An 18,110-nucleotide genomic window follows, 5' to 3' on the forward strand; every position below is an offset into this window, starting at 1 on the left:
GGTCTCTTTCTGTAATTTGGATGACCATACTCTACTAAATCTACTTTAAAATCAAATAATCCCAATTAGATTGTTTTGCCTCCAATAAGGATGAATTATATCATAGTTGGGATCAAGTACTGTTTTATCATTACAAAGAAAATGGCAACCAATTTTTTAAATTCTAAGTCTATGGAAGATCCCCAACATGTAATTCAGAGCTTTCTGGACAATGGGTTTCCAGATAACAGATCCCATACCTATACTACATGAAAGCCTGCAGAGACTATTTTGCAGCTCAGTTCAGGACACATTTAAACATCAAATAAACCCAATAGGATTGTTTTGCCTCCAATAAGGATGAATTATATCATAGTCGGAATCAAGTACATGGTACTGTTTTATTATTACAAATAAAATGGCAGCCAGTTTTAAAAAATGTAATTATTTGATTAAAATGAAGTCTATAGAAGATGGCCAACATGTAATTCAGTGCTTTCTGAATAATGGGTTTCCGGATAACAGATCCCATACCTTTACTACACCTACCAACATGAAAGCCAGAATATATGATTTTGCAGCGCAGTACAGGACACATATGCAATAGAAAACTTCCTTCAAATCATCAGCAGAAGTTGTGAGGGCCTCATAGCTTTGTGACAGCCCTTATGTGAAAAGGTTAAGCGAAGGGAACTGTGGGGCAGGGAGCCATTAATTTGAACAAATAAGGTTACACCAGAAGTTGTGCCTTATTAGGTGTCTTAAAGGAGAAACAAACCCTTAATAAAAAAAAAACCCTACCCCCCTACCCTACATAGACCCCCCCCTCCCCTCAGCCTAGCTGCCCCCCGGGCAAATGCCCCTAACTCTTCACTTACGCCTCATGCAGATTATGTCCAGCGGAGTTCACAAACGTCATCTTCAGCCAATTCGGTAATCTTCTGAATGAGACCGGCGCTTCTGCAATTTCCGTGAGTTTCTGCGATGTGCAGTTGTTACGAAACAGAAAATTGCTCCAACTGCACATGTGTTGCTTCGCGTTCTCATTCTGAAGATTACCGAAGAGAGGAAGATAGCGCCCATAAACTTAGCTGCACAGAATCAGCATGGTGTTAAAGAGTTAGGGGCATTTGCCCGGGGGGGGCAGCTAGGCTGGGGGGGAGGAGGGAGGGGGGTTAAGTAGGGTGGGTTTTTTTATTGAGGGTTTGTTTCTCCTTTAAATATCTGCAATCATCATAAGGTTTCCAACAACCAGGCAAGGGGCCTAAGTCAGTCATGTTTCCAGCTAGGAGGCAAAGGGTGTGGCCAGTGATTTCTCTTCTGGCTCGTTCTACTAAGGCAGTGATCCCCAACAAGTGGCTAGGGAGTAACATGTTTCTCACCACTTTGTTATTTTTGTTGCATAAAAAACAGGTGTATCACCAAACAGAGCATCCTGTAGTCTGTCAGCTCACATAGGGGCTAACAAATAGCCAATCACGGCCCTATTTGGCACCCCAGGAACATTTTTATGCTTGTTTTGCTGCCCATCTTTGTTTAATTTTTAATGTGGCTCATGGATACCCCTGTAATAAGGTCTGGTTTCACAGGCTTGATCTTCCTCTCCTTACAAGCCTTAGCATATGCATCACAAGAAATAACCTAGCATGCCCTTTCATTCTATAATAAAATACATATGTTAGTGTGCCTATTGATCCTAACCAGCTCATAAGAAATGGAAATCCGGGGATTTCTCATGCCCAGCATTTTCACTGCAGTCTGGCCTTTTTCCATTCAAGGCCATTTTTTTAAATGTGTGGATAGCTGTTTTATCCACTATGATTGTAAATGCATGTTTTAGAGGCAACATTTATAAGGATTACTGCCTTCCTCTGCCCATTGCTTCATCTGGAAGCCATCTTTGATTTTGCAACTCCCATTGACTGTTACTTTTAGTTCAGATAGCCCATGGGCAACCCTAGTATGAACAAAAGTTCTAATTATAAGGGTAATATGCCAAAAGTTATAACTTAATCAACTGAATCATTGCCCTGGACCCACCAGCATTTTAACACAGCAGTGCAGATACTTTAGGAGTCTTGGTACAGAATGCAATATGCTGTACACCGTAATAATCTATGTAAATCATACTGAAACTGCTAATTGCCAACGTTACTAAACATAGCAACTAGACATTTGTATCAGTTATAAGATGGCAAAATAGAAGTTAATGACCCTGCAGCCATGTATCAGGATGAAGAGATACAGAATATAAAGTCAGAACTGTATCACTCCCTTTAAATTATTAGGACTGAATTTTTGTTAATAGCAAATTTGTTCCAGTTGCGCTGCTGAGTTCCAGACAGCTGGCAATACAATGAATGATTCCGGCTGAATGTTAGACAAGTCTATGACAGCTTGGAGAGGGGTCCTAGTGACAGATGCTGGTGAAACTGCAGAGAGAGACTGAGTGATTTCTCACCGTAAGCATGCCGGGGAGAGACTCAAGATAACTCTGCAAGTGCAGCTCTTCTCTCGGTGAATAGAGGGAAGAGAGGTGGAAGGATAAGAGTCCCTCTCTCAAATATGAGGAGATTACCCAGCAATTAGATCTCTTTAAAGTTGACAGCAGCAGACAGGGGGTTCGCAGTGGGATTTCATGCTTTTTTTAGCAGGCTTCTGGGTCCTTAGACGAGATAAGAAGCTTCAGAAAAACACGAGAATGCGAGTTGCCAATTCAGTAGGCAAGAGGTACCTTTAGGTGAGACCTTTTATCTGCAATGCAGGCTCGCTTGTCTATAGCAACAGTTTCCACAACATTGTTTACATAATCACACACATTACTAATAAGTAAGCTATATTTGCCCGCAAGCCTTAGTCATATTTTAGTGACTAATATTTTTATTCTCAGTTTTTTTTCAGTTCACATGCCTTTTTTGCAGATATTTTAATTCTGCTTGATTTTAGGTTTGGTCTCTACTGATTGCATACTGTTCCACTTCTTATTCATACGTTGTGGCAATGGAACGAACAAGCCGGTTTAAATGGAAGAGAGTGGGAGCTTTAAACCCTTCTCTCTTCTCAATCTGTCAATGCAACATTCCACTGCCTTGAAGCAGAATCAAAAAATCTTGAGTCCAGCCAGATCTAGCACAATCATTCATGCTGTTCAGTCAAAATCAGTCAGGTTCCTCCAGGGTCTGACTGTCAATCTGTGGATTCTAGCAACTGCCAGAGGGGCTGCTGTAAGTTGCCATAGACAGTCAATATTTAAGGTGGCCATAGACGTAACAATTACAATCTTTCTTGGAAAAGATCATTCCAAGAAAGATTGTTCATTTCAACACACATGTAAAGCAGAATCGTCAGATAAACAGGTAGATATTCAGGTAGAAACAATAGAATTCTACCTGTATCTGACGATTTACCACTAACAATGGTGGATGTTTGGGTGTCTTCAAAGGCACCCGATCAAAATTTTCCGTCCAGCCCGGTCGATGAGCCGACTGATATCCTAGTCGATATTGGTTGGCTCTTTTTCCACCATACACACACTAAATATAGTACGAAAATTAGTTGCGTACAATATTATCTGTGCGTCTACGGCCACCTTAAATCAGCATGTTGGGGGCTCTTTGGGCCTTTGAAATTCCAGTGCCTGTTTTGAATCCCAGGAATTGTTCTGTTGAGTCTGTATGTATGGCAACCTTTGGAGTAGGTGTTAGCACACTGTTGTATCAGTGGCACAACCTGTGAACTAAATTGTTCCATTTATTGCAACTAGAAATAGTGCAGTAGGGTTTCATTATTTCCCTTATAGAAGAATCACCGTAGAAACACTTATACAGAGGCATTGGATTTAAAGGGAAGGACTATTGGGTTCAAGAAAGAAAGGGCTATGGTTAAAAGGAAATGATTTATTGGGTTCAATAGGAAGAACTATGGTTAAAAAGAAAAGAAAATTTGTGTCCAAAAGTAAGGGCTGTGGTTAAAATAAAATAAACATTGGGTTCAATGGGAAGGACTAAGGTTGATAGGAAAAGGTAATGGTCTCATGGCTGTGGCATACAGTGCATGGCATTTACGATACAGGACTGCCAATGTTGAAATTTACATGGTAAATATGTAGGGGATAATGCACAAACTGTAGTTATTAATAAAAAACAACCATTATTTCAGAGCTGCTAGGTTTCTTTTATCTGTAACACACTCTTTACGCAAGGTTTCAATGTAGGGCTCTAATATAGACCCCTGCTTGAGTACTTGGTTCTATGTAATTTTATTGTCAATGACATTCGGGGACACAGAAATAACTCAGTCTTGCTCCTTTTAACAATGGGGTCATCATTAATTGTACTGAATTATCCTATTATACATTAGGGCAAAATTCGTTATTCAAATCTGATTTCTAAAATTAATTGAGCCCTGCTCCTGCTCTGCACTGACAGCTTCATTTGTGCACAAATTAGTAACATAACAAAATGTTGCATTTGTTTGGTGCTCTAGGACATTGTTCTTATTTCATATGGCCTTACCCGGGCCTGATTATCACTGTGCATGAATCCGCCTACTTTGTAAATGTGGACTTCCTAGGACTGGATATTAGCAAACATACCTGCTGTGGGCTTGTCAGTCACCTGGGAGAGAAAACAAGGACGTACCTGTCTGGTGGCTTCTTAAGTAATTAAAGACATATTCATGGGCAGACCTTAACCCCAGAAGAAAGCACAAAAATGTTAAGGGCTACAAAATGTGCCGATTTTATCAGGGAGCACCAGGTATTAATTCATTGAACACAGGTCTCTAAACTTTTGATCTGTAGACACCAGTGCGGTGGTGCCATGTAGGTAGTAAATGACCCCAATAATGTAATGTTATACTATTTCTATCAGATTTCATGTCAAGAACTCACACACTCTCACGCTGCCCAGATGCAAATTTGCCCTCTGCCCGACTGTGTATTTATATACTATATATATATATATATATATATATATATATATATATATATATATATATATATATATATATATATAGCAAATTTGAGTACAGTGCACACGGATAACCGAAAACAGCAATGCCTGTGTGCTGGTTACATGTGTTAATAGTCATAGGCAAGAGAGAAAAATCGCACCAACAGGTCTTTATACAAAAATAGGAAACCTTTTATTCAACGTTTCGGCTCGACCGCTGGAGCCGTCTTTTGTTCCTGAAGACGGCTCCAGCGGTCGAGCCGAAACGTTGAATAAAAGGTTTCCTATTTTTGTATAAAGACCTGTTGGTGCGGTTTTTGTCTCTTGCCTATATATATATATATATACTATAACAAACAAGGGAAAGTCATCCCATATCTGGCCAGTCCTATGCTCAATTTTATCTGATTCATTAAGAATTCTATTGCTTCATTAGACATTTTTAAGGGACTAAGTTTTACCTGCAACTTACTTGCTGATTTCAAAGTAAAACTCCCAAACTTGGCTGCCTTTTTATTAGACACCAGTGGGATCACCTGACTATAGCTGGGAAGGGTGGGAGCTACAACATGGAGCTGGTCACTGCTCCTGTATAACTATAACAAACAAGGGAAAGTTGTGCTCACCGCTATTTTTTTAAATCATTAGGCCAAGTTTGGGAGTTTTACTTTGAAAGCAGTAAGTTGCAGGTAAAACTTAGTCCCTTTGTAAAATGTATAATGAAGCAATAGAATTCTTAATGAATCAGATAAAATTGAGCATAGGACTGGCCAGATATGGGATGACTTTGACGTAGTTGGCCAGCTTAAATATATTGCAATATATGGACAAACAATCCCTGTTTTGTTTAAAGGGTAAGGCATTTTTCAGTAGCAATATGCACAAAATGTCTCTGTCTTAAATATATTGATAATGGGTTGAGTGCAGAGGACTCTTGTATTTCTCTCTCTCTCTCTCTCTCTCTCTCTCTCTCTCTCTCTCTCTCTCTCTCTCTCTCTCTCTCTCTCTCTCTATATATATATATATTGTATGGGTACATGAAAAAAACAAATCTGTTATACTTTTTGACTTTATGGTAAAATTTGACCTCCTGAAGGAGATAATAATAGTCCTGTGTAAACGCATTACATTTTATGGGGCACCCACATGAATCTGTTTGTTGTTCAAAGCATCCCTTGCAGGATTCCATCCTGATCTAGTACTGAGTGTAAAGTGCAATCCCAGCTTCCGTCCCCTGCAGCGTGCCTAAGATTTCACAAGCGTGCCGCTGACACCTCGCAGAGAGCAGGGTGATGAAAAGCTATGTGTTAAGTGAATGCAAGGTGGGCCATGTACAGCATATACAGTAATGTGGACATACACAATGGAAGTTTATGTCACTTGCTGTAGCAACCAGTAATCAGACCGATTAGGTGGCAGAGAAGGAGATAAGGCTTAGTGATGGTGGATTAGTTTATGAATAGGCTTCTCTTCCAGCACATACTGAATAACAGCCAGAGAGAAGTGAATAAGGCACGTAGGCATGTGATGCGTATTCCTTGCAGCACGTGTTGTCTCTGCAAAACATAACTTGTACGGGCAAATATGGACCCATTGATCTTGTCAGTCCCAGCTCATAGCAAAAGGCCAAATAACAATTTTAAAATGTAAAAGAAAGGAAAAGATGTTGCATTTATGACATTTTCAGCCTAATGGTAATGCATTGTTGTGAGCTTGAAAACATCATTAATGCAGAATCAAAGATTATGGCTGGCTTCAGCAGGTAAAAGAGAAAGTCAGTAACTGACCATTGCTTACTAAACAAACTACTTCATATATATGTCGAATATCTCACTTGCAACAGTACAACAAATCTGAGCATTTGTCTCTGTTTCGTTTTCACAGACAATGCCAGGGCAACTGCACCTGCTGCAAAGCAGTGTAAAATGTAACATACAACAAGAAAAGAGGCATGACACATATATTAACATGTCTGCTTAATTGTTACACTAGGCAGGTATAAAGGAAAGGGTCCCTCTTGCGCCTCTGCATGCTACAACTTGCACCTCATTCATAGGTACATTGCCTACATGCAGTTGCTTAATGAATGCACGTCTTGCTCAAAGCTGTTGTACCTAGGCTAGGAAATGAGAATATTGATTTCTTGAAAGAAATAAAATGTTGTGATTCCCCCAAGAGCCCCCATGAGCCCACATAACTGGCATGGATTCTGTTCTCAATATAGCCTTGGTCACCATTACCCTGGCCTTGAGGGCAGAGCCACCTGTTTGGCTGTAACAGCACTTCTTTGTTTTTTTTGTGCAGTGAAACAATATCTTTATCACTGGTAACTCCCTTCTTACAAGTCTATAAAAACTCTGTGATTACTTTGTTTAGGGTTCTGATTCTGTGTGAGTTCAGGATCCACAGAGCTCATGTCAAGTAAACGTTGTCTTTTACCCCAAGTGGTCTCTGGAAATTCCACGACATTAGCATCAATCATGCTGAATATCCTTACTGAATATCCAACTTTAGGATAATGTCACAAAATGAACCACATTCAACTGGAGAAGAAAGCTTTTCTCCTAATTCAGTGAAACATTCTCCTATAGACTTGAAAGAAGTTTTGATAAAGCTTGAGTTCCAGCTATGAAAACTGTGTACGAGTGCCCCTAAAAGCGTACATTGAAAAAGAAGAAACGCTAAATAAGATTTTTGTTCAGAAACAGGCAATATAAAGTTCCTTTCATGTGGTTTGTGACCCCAGTGGTGATATCAAAAGCATTGGTGGAACAAAATCCCAAATAATGTCTGAAGTATACAATGAACAAATAATAAATTAGTAAATAACACAATGCAGTTAGCCCATAATTCTCCCCAAACATGTCCACATCCATTGAATTGACTTTTGTTCTTGCAGATTTGGAATCAAGCACTGGGTGCTATGGGTGTGTTCATTGTACTGTGTACATGTCTGGGTGTGGGCTCACCGTAGGTTTTCCTAAAGAGATAAAATGGCCTCTGTCCAAAAAACACATTTCTGAAATGAATCTTTGAGTGCAATACTAAGGGACCGATTCACTAACTTCGAGTGAAGGATTCGAAGTAAAAAAACTTCGAATTTCGAAGTATTTTTTGGGCTACTTCGATCATCGAATGGGCTACTTCGACCTTCGACTACGACTACGACTTCGAATCGAAGTATTCGAACTAAAAATCGTTCGACTATTCGACCATTCGATAGTCGAAGTACTGTCTCTTTAAAAAAAACTTCGACCCCCTAGTTCGCCATCTAAAAGCTATAGAACTCAATGTTAGCCTATGGGGAAGGTCCCCATGGGCTTGGCTAACTTTTTTTGATCGAAGGATATTCCTTCGATCGTTGGATTTAAATCCTTCGAATCGTTAGATTCGAAGGATTTAATCGTTCGATTCGAAGGATTTAATCGTTCGATTCGAAGGATTTAATCGTTCGATTCGAAGGATTTAATCGTTCGATTCGAAGGATTTAATCGTTCGATCGAAGAAATAATCCTTCGATCGTATGATCGCACTATTTGCGCTAAATCCTTCGACTTCGATATTCGAAGTCGAAGGATTTCAATTCCCAGTCGAATATCGAGGGTTAATTAACCCTCGATATTCGACCCTTAGTGAATCAGCCCCTTAATCCTGCCACTGACTGAAAATAAGAGCAGGAATATTCTATATCCTACACCAACAGCTTCAAAGCAACTAGTAGCCCCAATCTGGAAATGGGTTGTAATCCATGCTATGGCTTCTTATAAACAGGTTAGGAGACTATAAAGAAGCAGGCCTCAACTGAGCCTCCCAGCAGCACTCACTAAAATGTATTAGAGATGCACCGAATCCAGTATTCGGTTCAGGATTCAGCCAGGATTCGTCCGAATCCTTGTGCCTGGCCGAACCGAATCCTAACTCGCATATGTAAATTAGGAGTGGGTAGGGAAATCACGTGACTTTCGTCACTAAAGAAGATTTTTTTTTCACTTTTTCCTTCCCTGCCCCTAATTTGCAGATGCAAATTAGGATTCGGATTCTGTTCTTTATTAGGCCGAACCTTTCATCAAGGACTATTTGGGAATAATGAACCTGCTTGTAGGATTATCCTTTGTCCATTATCTCCATTGATCTCCGAGGGCAGGAGAATGAACTTTAACGATTCAATAACCTCAACAAAATATTTTTTAAGCAACTGCCAAATGTGACATTTAAGTAGTAACATGTCAAGAAAGGCTCAGTACTGTACATGTAGATTGACCAGGTTATAATAAGGACCAATGTACTATGTCAGTAAAAAAAATTTTTTTCTCAACATACCTATTTATAGCTTGAGAACAGAATCCATCCAAGTCAAGGGGGTTCACGGGGGGAATCTGAATACACAACAGCTTATTCTCTATCATCAGCGTGGGAGAAAATATTCAGCTACTATGAATGAGAAATTAAACATACTAGTTGTAAGGATCTGGTGGGATCTGTCTTAAACCAACTATTGTGCTAGGGAGGCAGTCAAGACGATATTGGTGAACATATGTAATATCTCACAAATCCTAGGGGCCTTATTGGTTAAGGTAACACCTATGAATATATAAGCCATTCCTCGTGTCCTGGCATGAGAATTGAGACTCTAGTTCTCTAGTTCTTGCTAAGTCTACTTATAGCCCTGCCTTTCCATATTCTGGTTTTGTCTAGTCCTGCCTTATCTAGTCCAGTCCTAACGTATCTACCCTGCCTCTCCCTTAATGTTTTGAGCCTCACTTGAAAAACGAATTTGCTCTGACTCCAGTTTTTAAGAAATATTTCCTGTCAACTGTGTTTTTCCAAATGAAGAGTTAGGTTCAAATTGACAGCTAATGAGGCTTTTAGCCTCCACCTGTATAAATCATTTTTCTTTTAGCTCTTCTAGCTCTCCAGCTCTTCCAGGTTCTTTTGACTCAGATCATGATAGAAAGGGTTAACGGTAGAGGCTGTAACTACTGCATTATAACTGCTTCTACAGTTACAGTACAAATATTGCCAGGCTCACAAAGAATGTTCCACATGTAAATTGATTTGCGGTATATAATGGGTTTCCATTGTTTGAAAATGTATTAATTTCAAAGGATCATGCTGATGCCAAAGCCTAACTTACTTGCCTCTTTTTGGTGTATATTGTACTATAATATCTATATATTCCATACAGTTTTTAGGCACAGATATTGGTGATGTTGTACATAATCTACTTTCAGAAATTCCTTGTATTAAAGAATACCCTTGAAAATAATGTTTATGGTAAATGTAAATGGTGCTTTAAATAGGGGGGCTGTGAATGCATTTGGCCAGAGATTCCCGTTAATGAATTTGTTCCTGCGTTTAACACACACTACCCAAATAATGCTATGGGCACCAGATAACTGGGAGGTTTAAAGGGGTGGTTCACCTCCAGGTTAACTTTTAGTATGTTAAAGAATTAATTGGTTTTCATTTTTTTTTAATAGTTTTTGAATTATTTGTCCTTTTTTTCATTGACCCCATCTATAAAAAGCAAAAGCTCTGTAAGGCTTTAAATGTATAGTTACTGCTACCTTTATTACTCTCTATCCAGGTCCTCTCCTGTTCATATTCCAGTCACTTATTCAAATCAATGCATGGTTGCTAGGATAATTTGAACCATAGCAATAGTAAACTGAAGAGCTGTGGAATAAAAAGCTTAATAACTCAAACACCAGAAATAATGAATGAAAACCAATTGAAAATTATCTCAGAATATCACTCTCTATATCATACTAAAAGTTAACTCAAAGGTTAACAACCCCTTTAAGCACCTTTCCACTGCAATTAAATTGTTATAAATGAGATTAGATCCAGTGGAGTGACTGGAAAGGACTGTCTGATAAGAAACTACTGCTTTTTAGGGTAGAACTACACGGGTGTTTTGAATCAGATACCTTCCATTCCGACGCGACGCGATGAATCGCAGAAGTCATCTCAGATGCGCCAAATCTCAGGTAAGTAATAGGAATGTCAGACGTTGTTGCAGCGTGCATACGACTGTTGGATGTGAACGCTGCATGTTGCGTCTTCATCTGACAGTCGTGTCGTGTCGGATGCACACTGCGACAACGTCCAACATTTTTATCACTTACCTTAGATTCGGCGCATCGGACGTGACACCTGTGTTTCCTCACGTCGCGTCGGACCTGAAAGGTATCGAATTCAAAATGCTCGTGTTTTTCATCATATTTTGTAGGTCAGATTTTATCTGATCCTCCATGCAAAACCACACTACACCGCGCAACACCACGCAACAGCACAAGCTTTTGTAGGATGCTACAAAATCTGATGCACTAGGCTTTAATGTAAAGTCAGATCAGATAAGTCGGATGGAGTCTTTAGGTTATGCATTTACACCCGACAATCAATATATTTCAATGCAAATTCGTGCAGCAATGTTCTTGTGGGCATGTGCACGAGCACCATTCACCGGAGCAAGTCCATGGATGTCGTGTAGGCTCTGAAAGGCCAGGGCCGCACTCTCTACTGCTTCGGCAGCTAAATCTGCTCCTCTCCTTCCCCCCGGCTACTGATCCACTCGCACCCAAAGGCTCTTTTCAGAGCCACCCACACAGCAACATTTACCGGCGCAAATCCAGTGCCAAGTCCGGTCTAGAAGATAGAAGTCCGGTCTAGGGATTGCCCAGCGCCCCCAGCAGCTGCCTCTTCTGCCTACCCCTAGTTCCAGCCCTGGGAGTATGGATAGAAGAGTGAATGAATAGAAAGAAGAATAATAAAAAGTAGCAATAAAAATAAATGTGTAGCTTTGCAGAGCATTTTTTTTAGATTTGAAAGCTGGAAATAAAATAAATAATAAAGACTATTTGAAGAGTTGCAGGTAAAGTTGCTGTACCGTGTTAGCCAGTAAAAATGTTACAGGGCAACCCTTTTGAAATAAAAAATAACAAAAGTGGTATAAAGGTGATACCTTTATTGACTAACTACTATAATCATAGCAAGGTTTCAGAACATCTAAGTTCCTTTTTGAAGCTGAAAGTTGTGTGTATATATACCAGAGAACACCACAGCTTCATTGTAATCATCTTGAAAAGGGAACTAAAATGTTCTGAAAGCTTGCTATGATTATATTAGTTAGCCAATAGTTAGCCTTTATACCACTTTTGTAATTTTTTATTTCAAAGGGTTGCCCTGTAAGAGTTGCTTACAACTGACCATTCTATAACATATTAAAAGTTACCTTGAAGGTGAACCACCCCTTTTAAATCATGGAGACTCACAAAAAAGTGGACATGTCTGTATGATGTCACTTACCAATGCAAAGCACACATTTTAAGGAGATCTTGTTAATAGTGTGTTTTACTAAAGATAAACTTAAACTTATTTTTGATGATAGTATCCCACTGAAGCACAGGTCCTCCTTAAGTCCACTTATATGGGTCAGGGTGCCTGCCTATCAGGGACACAAACTCCCCAGTGCCTCTTCCTCCCTTGTGCTATAATAGAGGTATGGAGTCTGTTATCCAGAAACCCGTTATCCAGAAATCTCCAAATTATCAGAAGGCCATCTCCCATTAGATTCCATTTTAATTTACATTTTTAAAAATGATTTCCTTTTCCTTTGTAATATATAAAACAGTACCTTGTACTTGATCCCAACTAAAATATAATTAATCCTTATTGGAAACAAAATAATCCTATTGGGTTTAATTAAATTATTTTTTAGTATGGAGATCCAAATTATGGAAAGACCCCTTATCTCACACCTGGGTCTCCAGGATTAGTTGTATGGCCTGTCACTGGTGTTGGCTGGCTAATGTTTCACTGCTGGCCCAAAAGCTTTCAAATATTCCTACTCACTAGTTTGTCTGACCAAGTACTGTCTAAATCTGCAGTGCCATCTTCTGGTTGGTTTATAACTATCCCACCTTTAATACTATACCTTCTGGTGTATCCTTCAAAGAGATGATTTGTCTCTGATATCAAGTTGTTACGTTGCAAGTTACTGTCCAGTGCCTTTGTGTTCGCAGAAAGGTGAGAAATTCAAGCTAATTTTGAATGACTTTGGCAGATACTGTACTGAGTTGCAAGATATTCCCATTGACTTGTGATAAATAATGTAGGAGTCAGCCAGCTATCTGAGTAGTTTGGGCTCACATGTAGGGGCCCATTTACTTAGTTCGAGTGAAGGAATAGAAGAAAAAAAACTTTGAATTTCGAATGTTTTTTTGGCTACTTTGACCATCGAATGGGCTACTTAAACCTATGACTTCGACTTCGAATCGTACGATTCAAACTAAAAATCGTTCGACTATTCGACAATTTGATAGTCGAAGTACTGTCTCTTAAGAAAAAACTTCGACCCCTTAGTTTGCCACCTAAAAGCTACCAAAGTCAATGTTAGCCTATGGGGAAGGTCCCCATAGGCTTAGCAATTTCTTTTTGGTCGAACAAAAATCGTTCGATCGATGGATTAAAATCGGTTCAAAGGATTTAATCGTTCGTTTAATCGAACGATCGAACGAATAGTGCTAAATCCTTCGACTTCGATATTCGAAATCGAAGGATTTAACTTCGACAGTCGAATATCGAGGGTTAATTAACCCTCGATATTCGACCTTAAGTAAATTTGCCCCGGAGTGTAACACCGACAAAGGGGTGTTGAAAGGGTTACAGTAATATTGTTTATTCAGGGTATTCACATGTGTATCAGGTGGTATACTCCTAAGTACTTGCATTAATTGATTCCTGTGAAACCTTGCACTGTATTAATTGCCTAAGTGAGAGATTAGCTGTGAATGAAAGTGTTCCCGTTCCTGAGTTCATGTGCAAGAGCTGTCTGGACTATTTATCTCTACAGTATGGGGCCCATGAATGGGGTCTTAAAGTACCCCAGCTGATAGTGAGGAGGTGGAGCCTTTTACTTTAGTCTTTTAATAATAAAACATTATTATATAGTGATAATATAGTTTGAAGCCAGGGAACACTATGATCCATGAATGGACAGTACGAATAAGAAATCTAGTTCTTAAATACACCATGGTAAGCACATGTAGGAATCAAGCGTTCAGGCCTTGTATCACCCGAAGTGCAATTATTAGTGCCTGTAATGAGGTCATCATTGAATTCCCAGCCTTAAATATTTGCCATTTATTCTTACAAAAGTTCATCCAAGCAAACATCCTACGCGGTTCCTCCTTAGCTGTAGTACTGGGTGATTATGTATTTTAGAATAGTCTTGTAAAACATCAGTGTCACAAGTCTACAGAACTGGACTGTGAATATACAGAATGGAAATGTGGATATCTGAGGCAAAGACACTCAAAGGGCTACAGTCTAAAATAATGAACATCGTCTGGTGTAATGTTCCTCTGTGCAAAACACCTTGAGCTTTGGCCATTTAGAAAAATGCAGATTCCCCCAATCCAGGATGTACGATAACGTTATTGCCTGAGGGTGTCATCTTTATGTACAGTTTCTCCCCAGTGATACAAAAAAAACAAAAAAACACAGTAGGACCCCCCCCCCCGCGCTGTGCAAGACAACTGGCTCCTTCCTTCCTTAGAATGGTGGTGTGTAATGTTGGCTCATTCAGGGAGAAATATTTTACTAGAACCCAAAAAGTGAAGTTCCACCTGCTTGACCAGTTTCAGTTTAGACTTTAAAGGAATGGAATGTACCTTGATGTGCCTGAGTTCTGTCAGGAATTCCCCATTAATAGCCATTTTGCTATTTTCCTAACTGTTTATGTCCATAGACAAGACTCCTGCCTATGTTCACCATGATAGCTGTGGCATGTTTATTCTGTCTTGGTGCTTGACAGGGCCATGGCTCTCACAAACCCTTGGATTTCCTGTTCCAGGATCTTATTTCTCCTCTCGGCATCATCTCGAGATCGCTCAGAATTCTGTAGCGTAATTTCCAGTGCCTTCCGCTTGTTTTGTTCATTTTCCAAATCTTCGTGTAACTTCACCACCTTTTTCCAAGTGTCATAGTTTTCTTTCTCGAGGCTGAAACAAAGTTATTATATAAATGTCAGTTAGACATGAGCCTAAACCCCATTCTAGTGGGGTTCAAAATTCCCATGTAAACAGGTGTTTAATGTTTCCCCTGATTGTGTGATCTTTGCAGCTTGTATAGCTGGTCATACTGTACACCTGGGACTGGCAGCCTGTTGTTATCTATATCTGGTTGAACAATAACTTCTAATATCCCACTGCCAAAGGTTGGAGGATGAAAGACCGGCCATCCCTACTATGTTATTTGACAGTGATTCTCTGCATGACTCCCATACTTACTGCTGTCATCATTCAGACGACAGCCTTATGAATCTGTACTTTTAATTCAATTTTTGTCTTGACGTAACAGAAACAAAAGCTAATGGAAAAATTGGATTAAACGTTTTCTTTTTAAATAAAAAACTCAGACTTACAGTTTAGTATAGAAGAAGAAGATTTGAAGCTACCACCATGTATGAACCTTACTAGGCTTACAATGACATCCAACTATAAACCATAAAGCAAAACTATACACCAGTATAGACTCTAAACGAGAACAAATAATAGCAAGTGCTGTCTATGAAAGTTTTCATTCATCCAGGTCATGTGTATCTAGTAGAAGTAAATATAGAGCAACTAGACTTGCTGATTAATCATTGAAGATGTTTGGATTATTGGAAGAGTTTATATGCCGAGGATTTCCCTCACTAGTCAGTTGAACTGATGAGTAGTGAAACGTCTTCAATGATTAATCAGCAAATCCATTTGATCTAGATTTACTTCTACTAGAAACAGTAATGGCTATTTCTCAAGAACCATTAAAATTAAAAAAAAATCCAATATACCTCTCTACGCAACAGCCTTGGGAGCAAATCACCACCTCTACTTGATTGACAAACACACTCTATGCCCTGTATTTGCAGACAAGCTGCATTCCCTATATTACAGTCTTTAAAATGCTTAGATACCGTAGTGCTATCAGATCCAGAAGCTACCTGATTGAAAGCATCCTATAGGTTTTCCCAGTGACACTACATGGGAAATCTTTAGATACATGCACATATAATGCAAGTCAAGCATCTGGTAGAGCTGCACCTACAGCTACCCACTACGTCTAAACATGTTTTACATGTCGATTGCGTAATTTTGCCTCAAATCCACGCCTAGCGAAAAAAATCACTAACCATTTCTACTTGTTTTGAATGTTTCATTTATTTTGCATGATGTATCACCAATCAGGTTATCTCGCTTCCTATTTAACGTTTTTTTTAAAGTGTAAACTTTAGCCCATGACTATGTATCAATAGATACAAAATGCGTCAGGCATCTGTGATATTAATGGTGTGAAATAAAACCTCAATTTTATCTTTTGAGTACTTGCCAACTTCAATTCTTTAAGAGTTCAATTCTAACCTCAAGCTACGGGCCTGGGGCAAGGCACCCGGGCCACTGATTCATACCGATGAGGGATTTTCAGTTCTGAAGTAATATATTTGTGGAATTAAGGTGTTCAAGCAACTGCCTGTGGTTTGGACGCCTGGGCTCAGTGTTCAATACGGTTAGCATTAGCATTAACTTTTAGATATTGCTCAAGAATTGCACAAAAATCCAGTAAAGGATCAGTAGAAATCACTTTATTGCTGACGTTGATATTGAAACAAAGGAAATAGATTTTTGTTACCTTTGAATCCTTTCTTCTAGCTCTTTCCTTTCTTTTTCCCTTTGCAGATCCATTAGTTTGAGGGACATTTCCTGCTCATTTTCCTGTGTGCCATCGGCCCCTGGTCTATTGATACTATTTTTCAAACTCAGGATTGGTTGAGCAACCTTCTGTTCTCCAGAGTTCATGATGCTCATGGAAGTCATGCAAGGCCCACTTTCACCTTGTAGAAATGGTACATTATCATAAGTCGATCTACGGTGACATTCTAACTCTTCTGACAGGGCCCTCTTTTGTCCGGGAGAAGAAGACAATATGGAAGTCTGTTGTTTGGAAGGTGAAGACCAAAACTCACCGCTAAACAGTTCCCCTTTGGGGCTTATATTATTATCATCCATATATTTACCCATCATTGGTAGGTTTGTTATGGGGAGAGTCTGTGTTCTTTTTCTGGGAATTGCTTTCCATGACCCTGATATGTCCCTTAACAAAGAGGCATCCTCTTCTAGGGATACCAATCCATCTTCTGATGTGGAGGAGCCACGGGAACCCCATGTGTCTCTCTAATAAAATAAATAAGCCTGATGTTATTAAGACATCAACTAAAAGGGACAGATTTATCAAGGGTCGAATAGTCAATTTGAATTAGAATTTTCGAGTTTAAAAATTCACACATTGAATGTAAATTCGAATGTGAGATTTATCACACCTCAACCTTGGAAACAGTCCTACATCGAATATTCACAACCTCAAACCTGCTGATTTCATGTATAAGTGAATGGCACCGCTGAGCAATTTGTCAATAGCGTTCCTGACATTCAAGTTTTTTCTTCGGGAGTAATTCGATTCTTACGAATCGAATACGATTTGAATTTTCGGGTCGGAAACCATTTGATCTAATATTTGACATTCGATTTTTTTCTTAAATAACCTCCCAGTCGAATTGTGAGTACAGTATATTCGAATTTTAAAAAATCCACATGAATTAGAAATTCGACCTTTGATAAATGAGCCTCCAAAACAGGGTTCATCTCATTTACAGTCAAAGGATAAATGTATCACTATAAGGACATGAAAGTAAAAAAAAAAAAGTCGTATTAGAATAGCAACATAATTGAATTAATCCTGAAGATACTGTATGGCTACTCCAAATCTATCATCAATATTAGTATTTGACTAAAAGACCTCTTCACATTCTTCACACATACTTTGGTCTGCTCTGCTCCAGGAGACACAATTTCTTCAGCTGCATCCCACCCAACTGAACTGCGTGGGATTTGCACCTTCCTGGGGTCGATCTTCTTGGATTCTGGTTCCTCAGGCAGGTCGTTCGATTTCGGGAAAAACTTCTCATGGTGGCTAATCATCACTGTCATTAACCTCTGGATCTGAGGAGCACCTGTGTGTGGAGTGTTATTTGTTACTAATAATTATTGTAATGTTTCTTTTTTTTAAAAAAAAAAAAGCACAGACCAACACATCCTGAGAACACGGATAGCAGTGGAGTATGAAATGTATTTATTTGAA

At 39.2% G+C, this 18,110-nt stretch overlaps 1 protein-coding gene across 3 annotated transcripts in view; it reads right to left on the minus strand.

Moving 5' to 3' along the window:
* Window positions 1-14,059: 14,059 nt before the first annotated feature.
* arhgap25.L (Rho GTPase activating protein 25 L homeolog) overlaps window positions 14,060-18,110 on the minus strand; it is a 47,939-nt gene continuing 43,888 nt past the window's right edge. For all 3 annotated transcript variants that reach the window (XM_018253416.2, XM_041586965.1, XM_041586966.1), the window contains 3 exons: window positions 17,792-17,982; window positions 16,605-17,146; window positions 14,060-14,935 (listed from right to left, as the gene is read on the minus strand). In XM_018253416.2, coding sequence (XP_018108905.1) covers window positions 14,725-14,935; window positions 16,605-17,146; window positions 17,792-17,982 — 944 coding nt within the window. In that variant the 3' untranslated portion in view covers window positions 14,060-14,724. The remainder of the gene's footprint in view (window positions 14,936-16,604; window positions 17,147-17,791; window positions 17,983-18,110) is intronic.

This window comes from Xenopus laevis, chromosome 3L (genome assembly GCF_017654675.1).
Source record: "Xenopus laevis strain J_2021 chromosome 3L, Xenopus_laevis_v10.1, whole genome shotgun sequence".
Classification (NCBI taxonomy): domain Eukaryota; kingdom Metazoa; phylum Chordata; class Amphibia; order Anura; family Pipidae; genus Xenopus; species Xenopus laevis.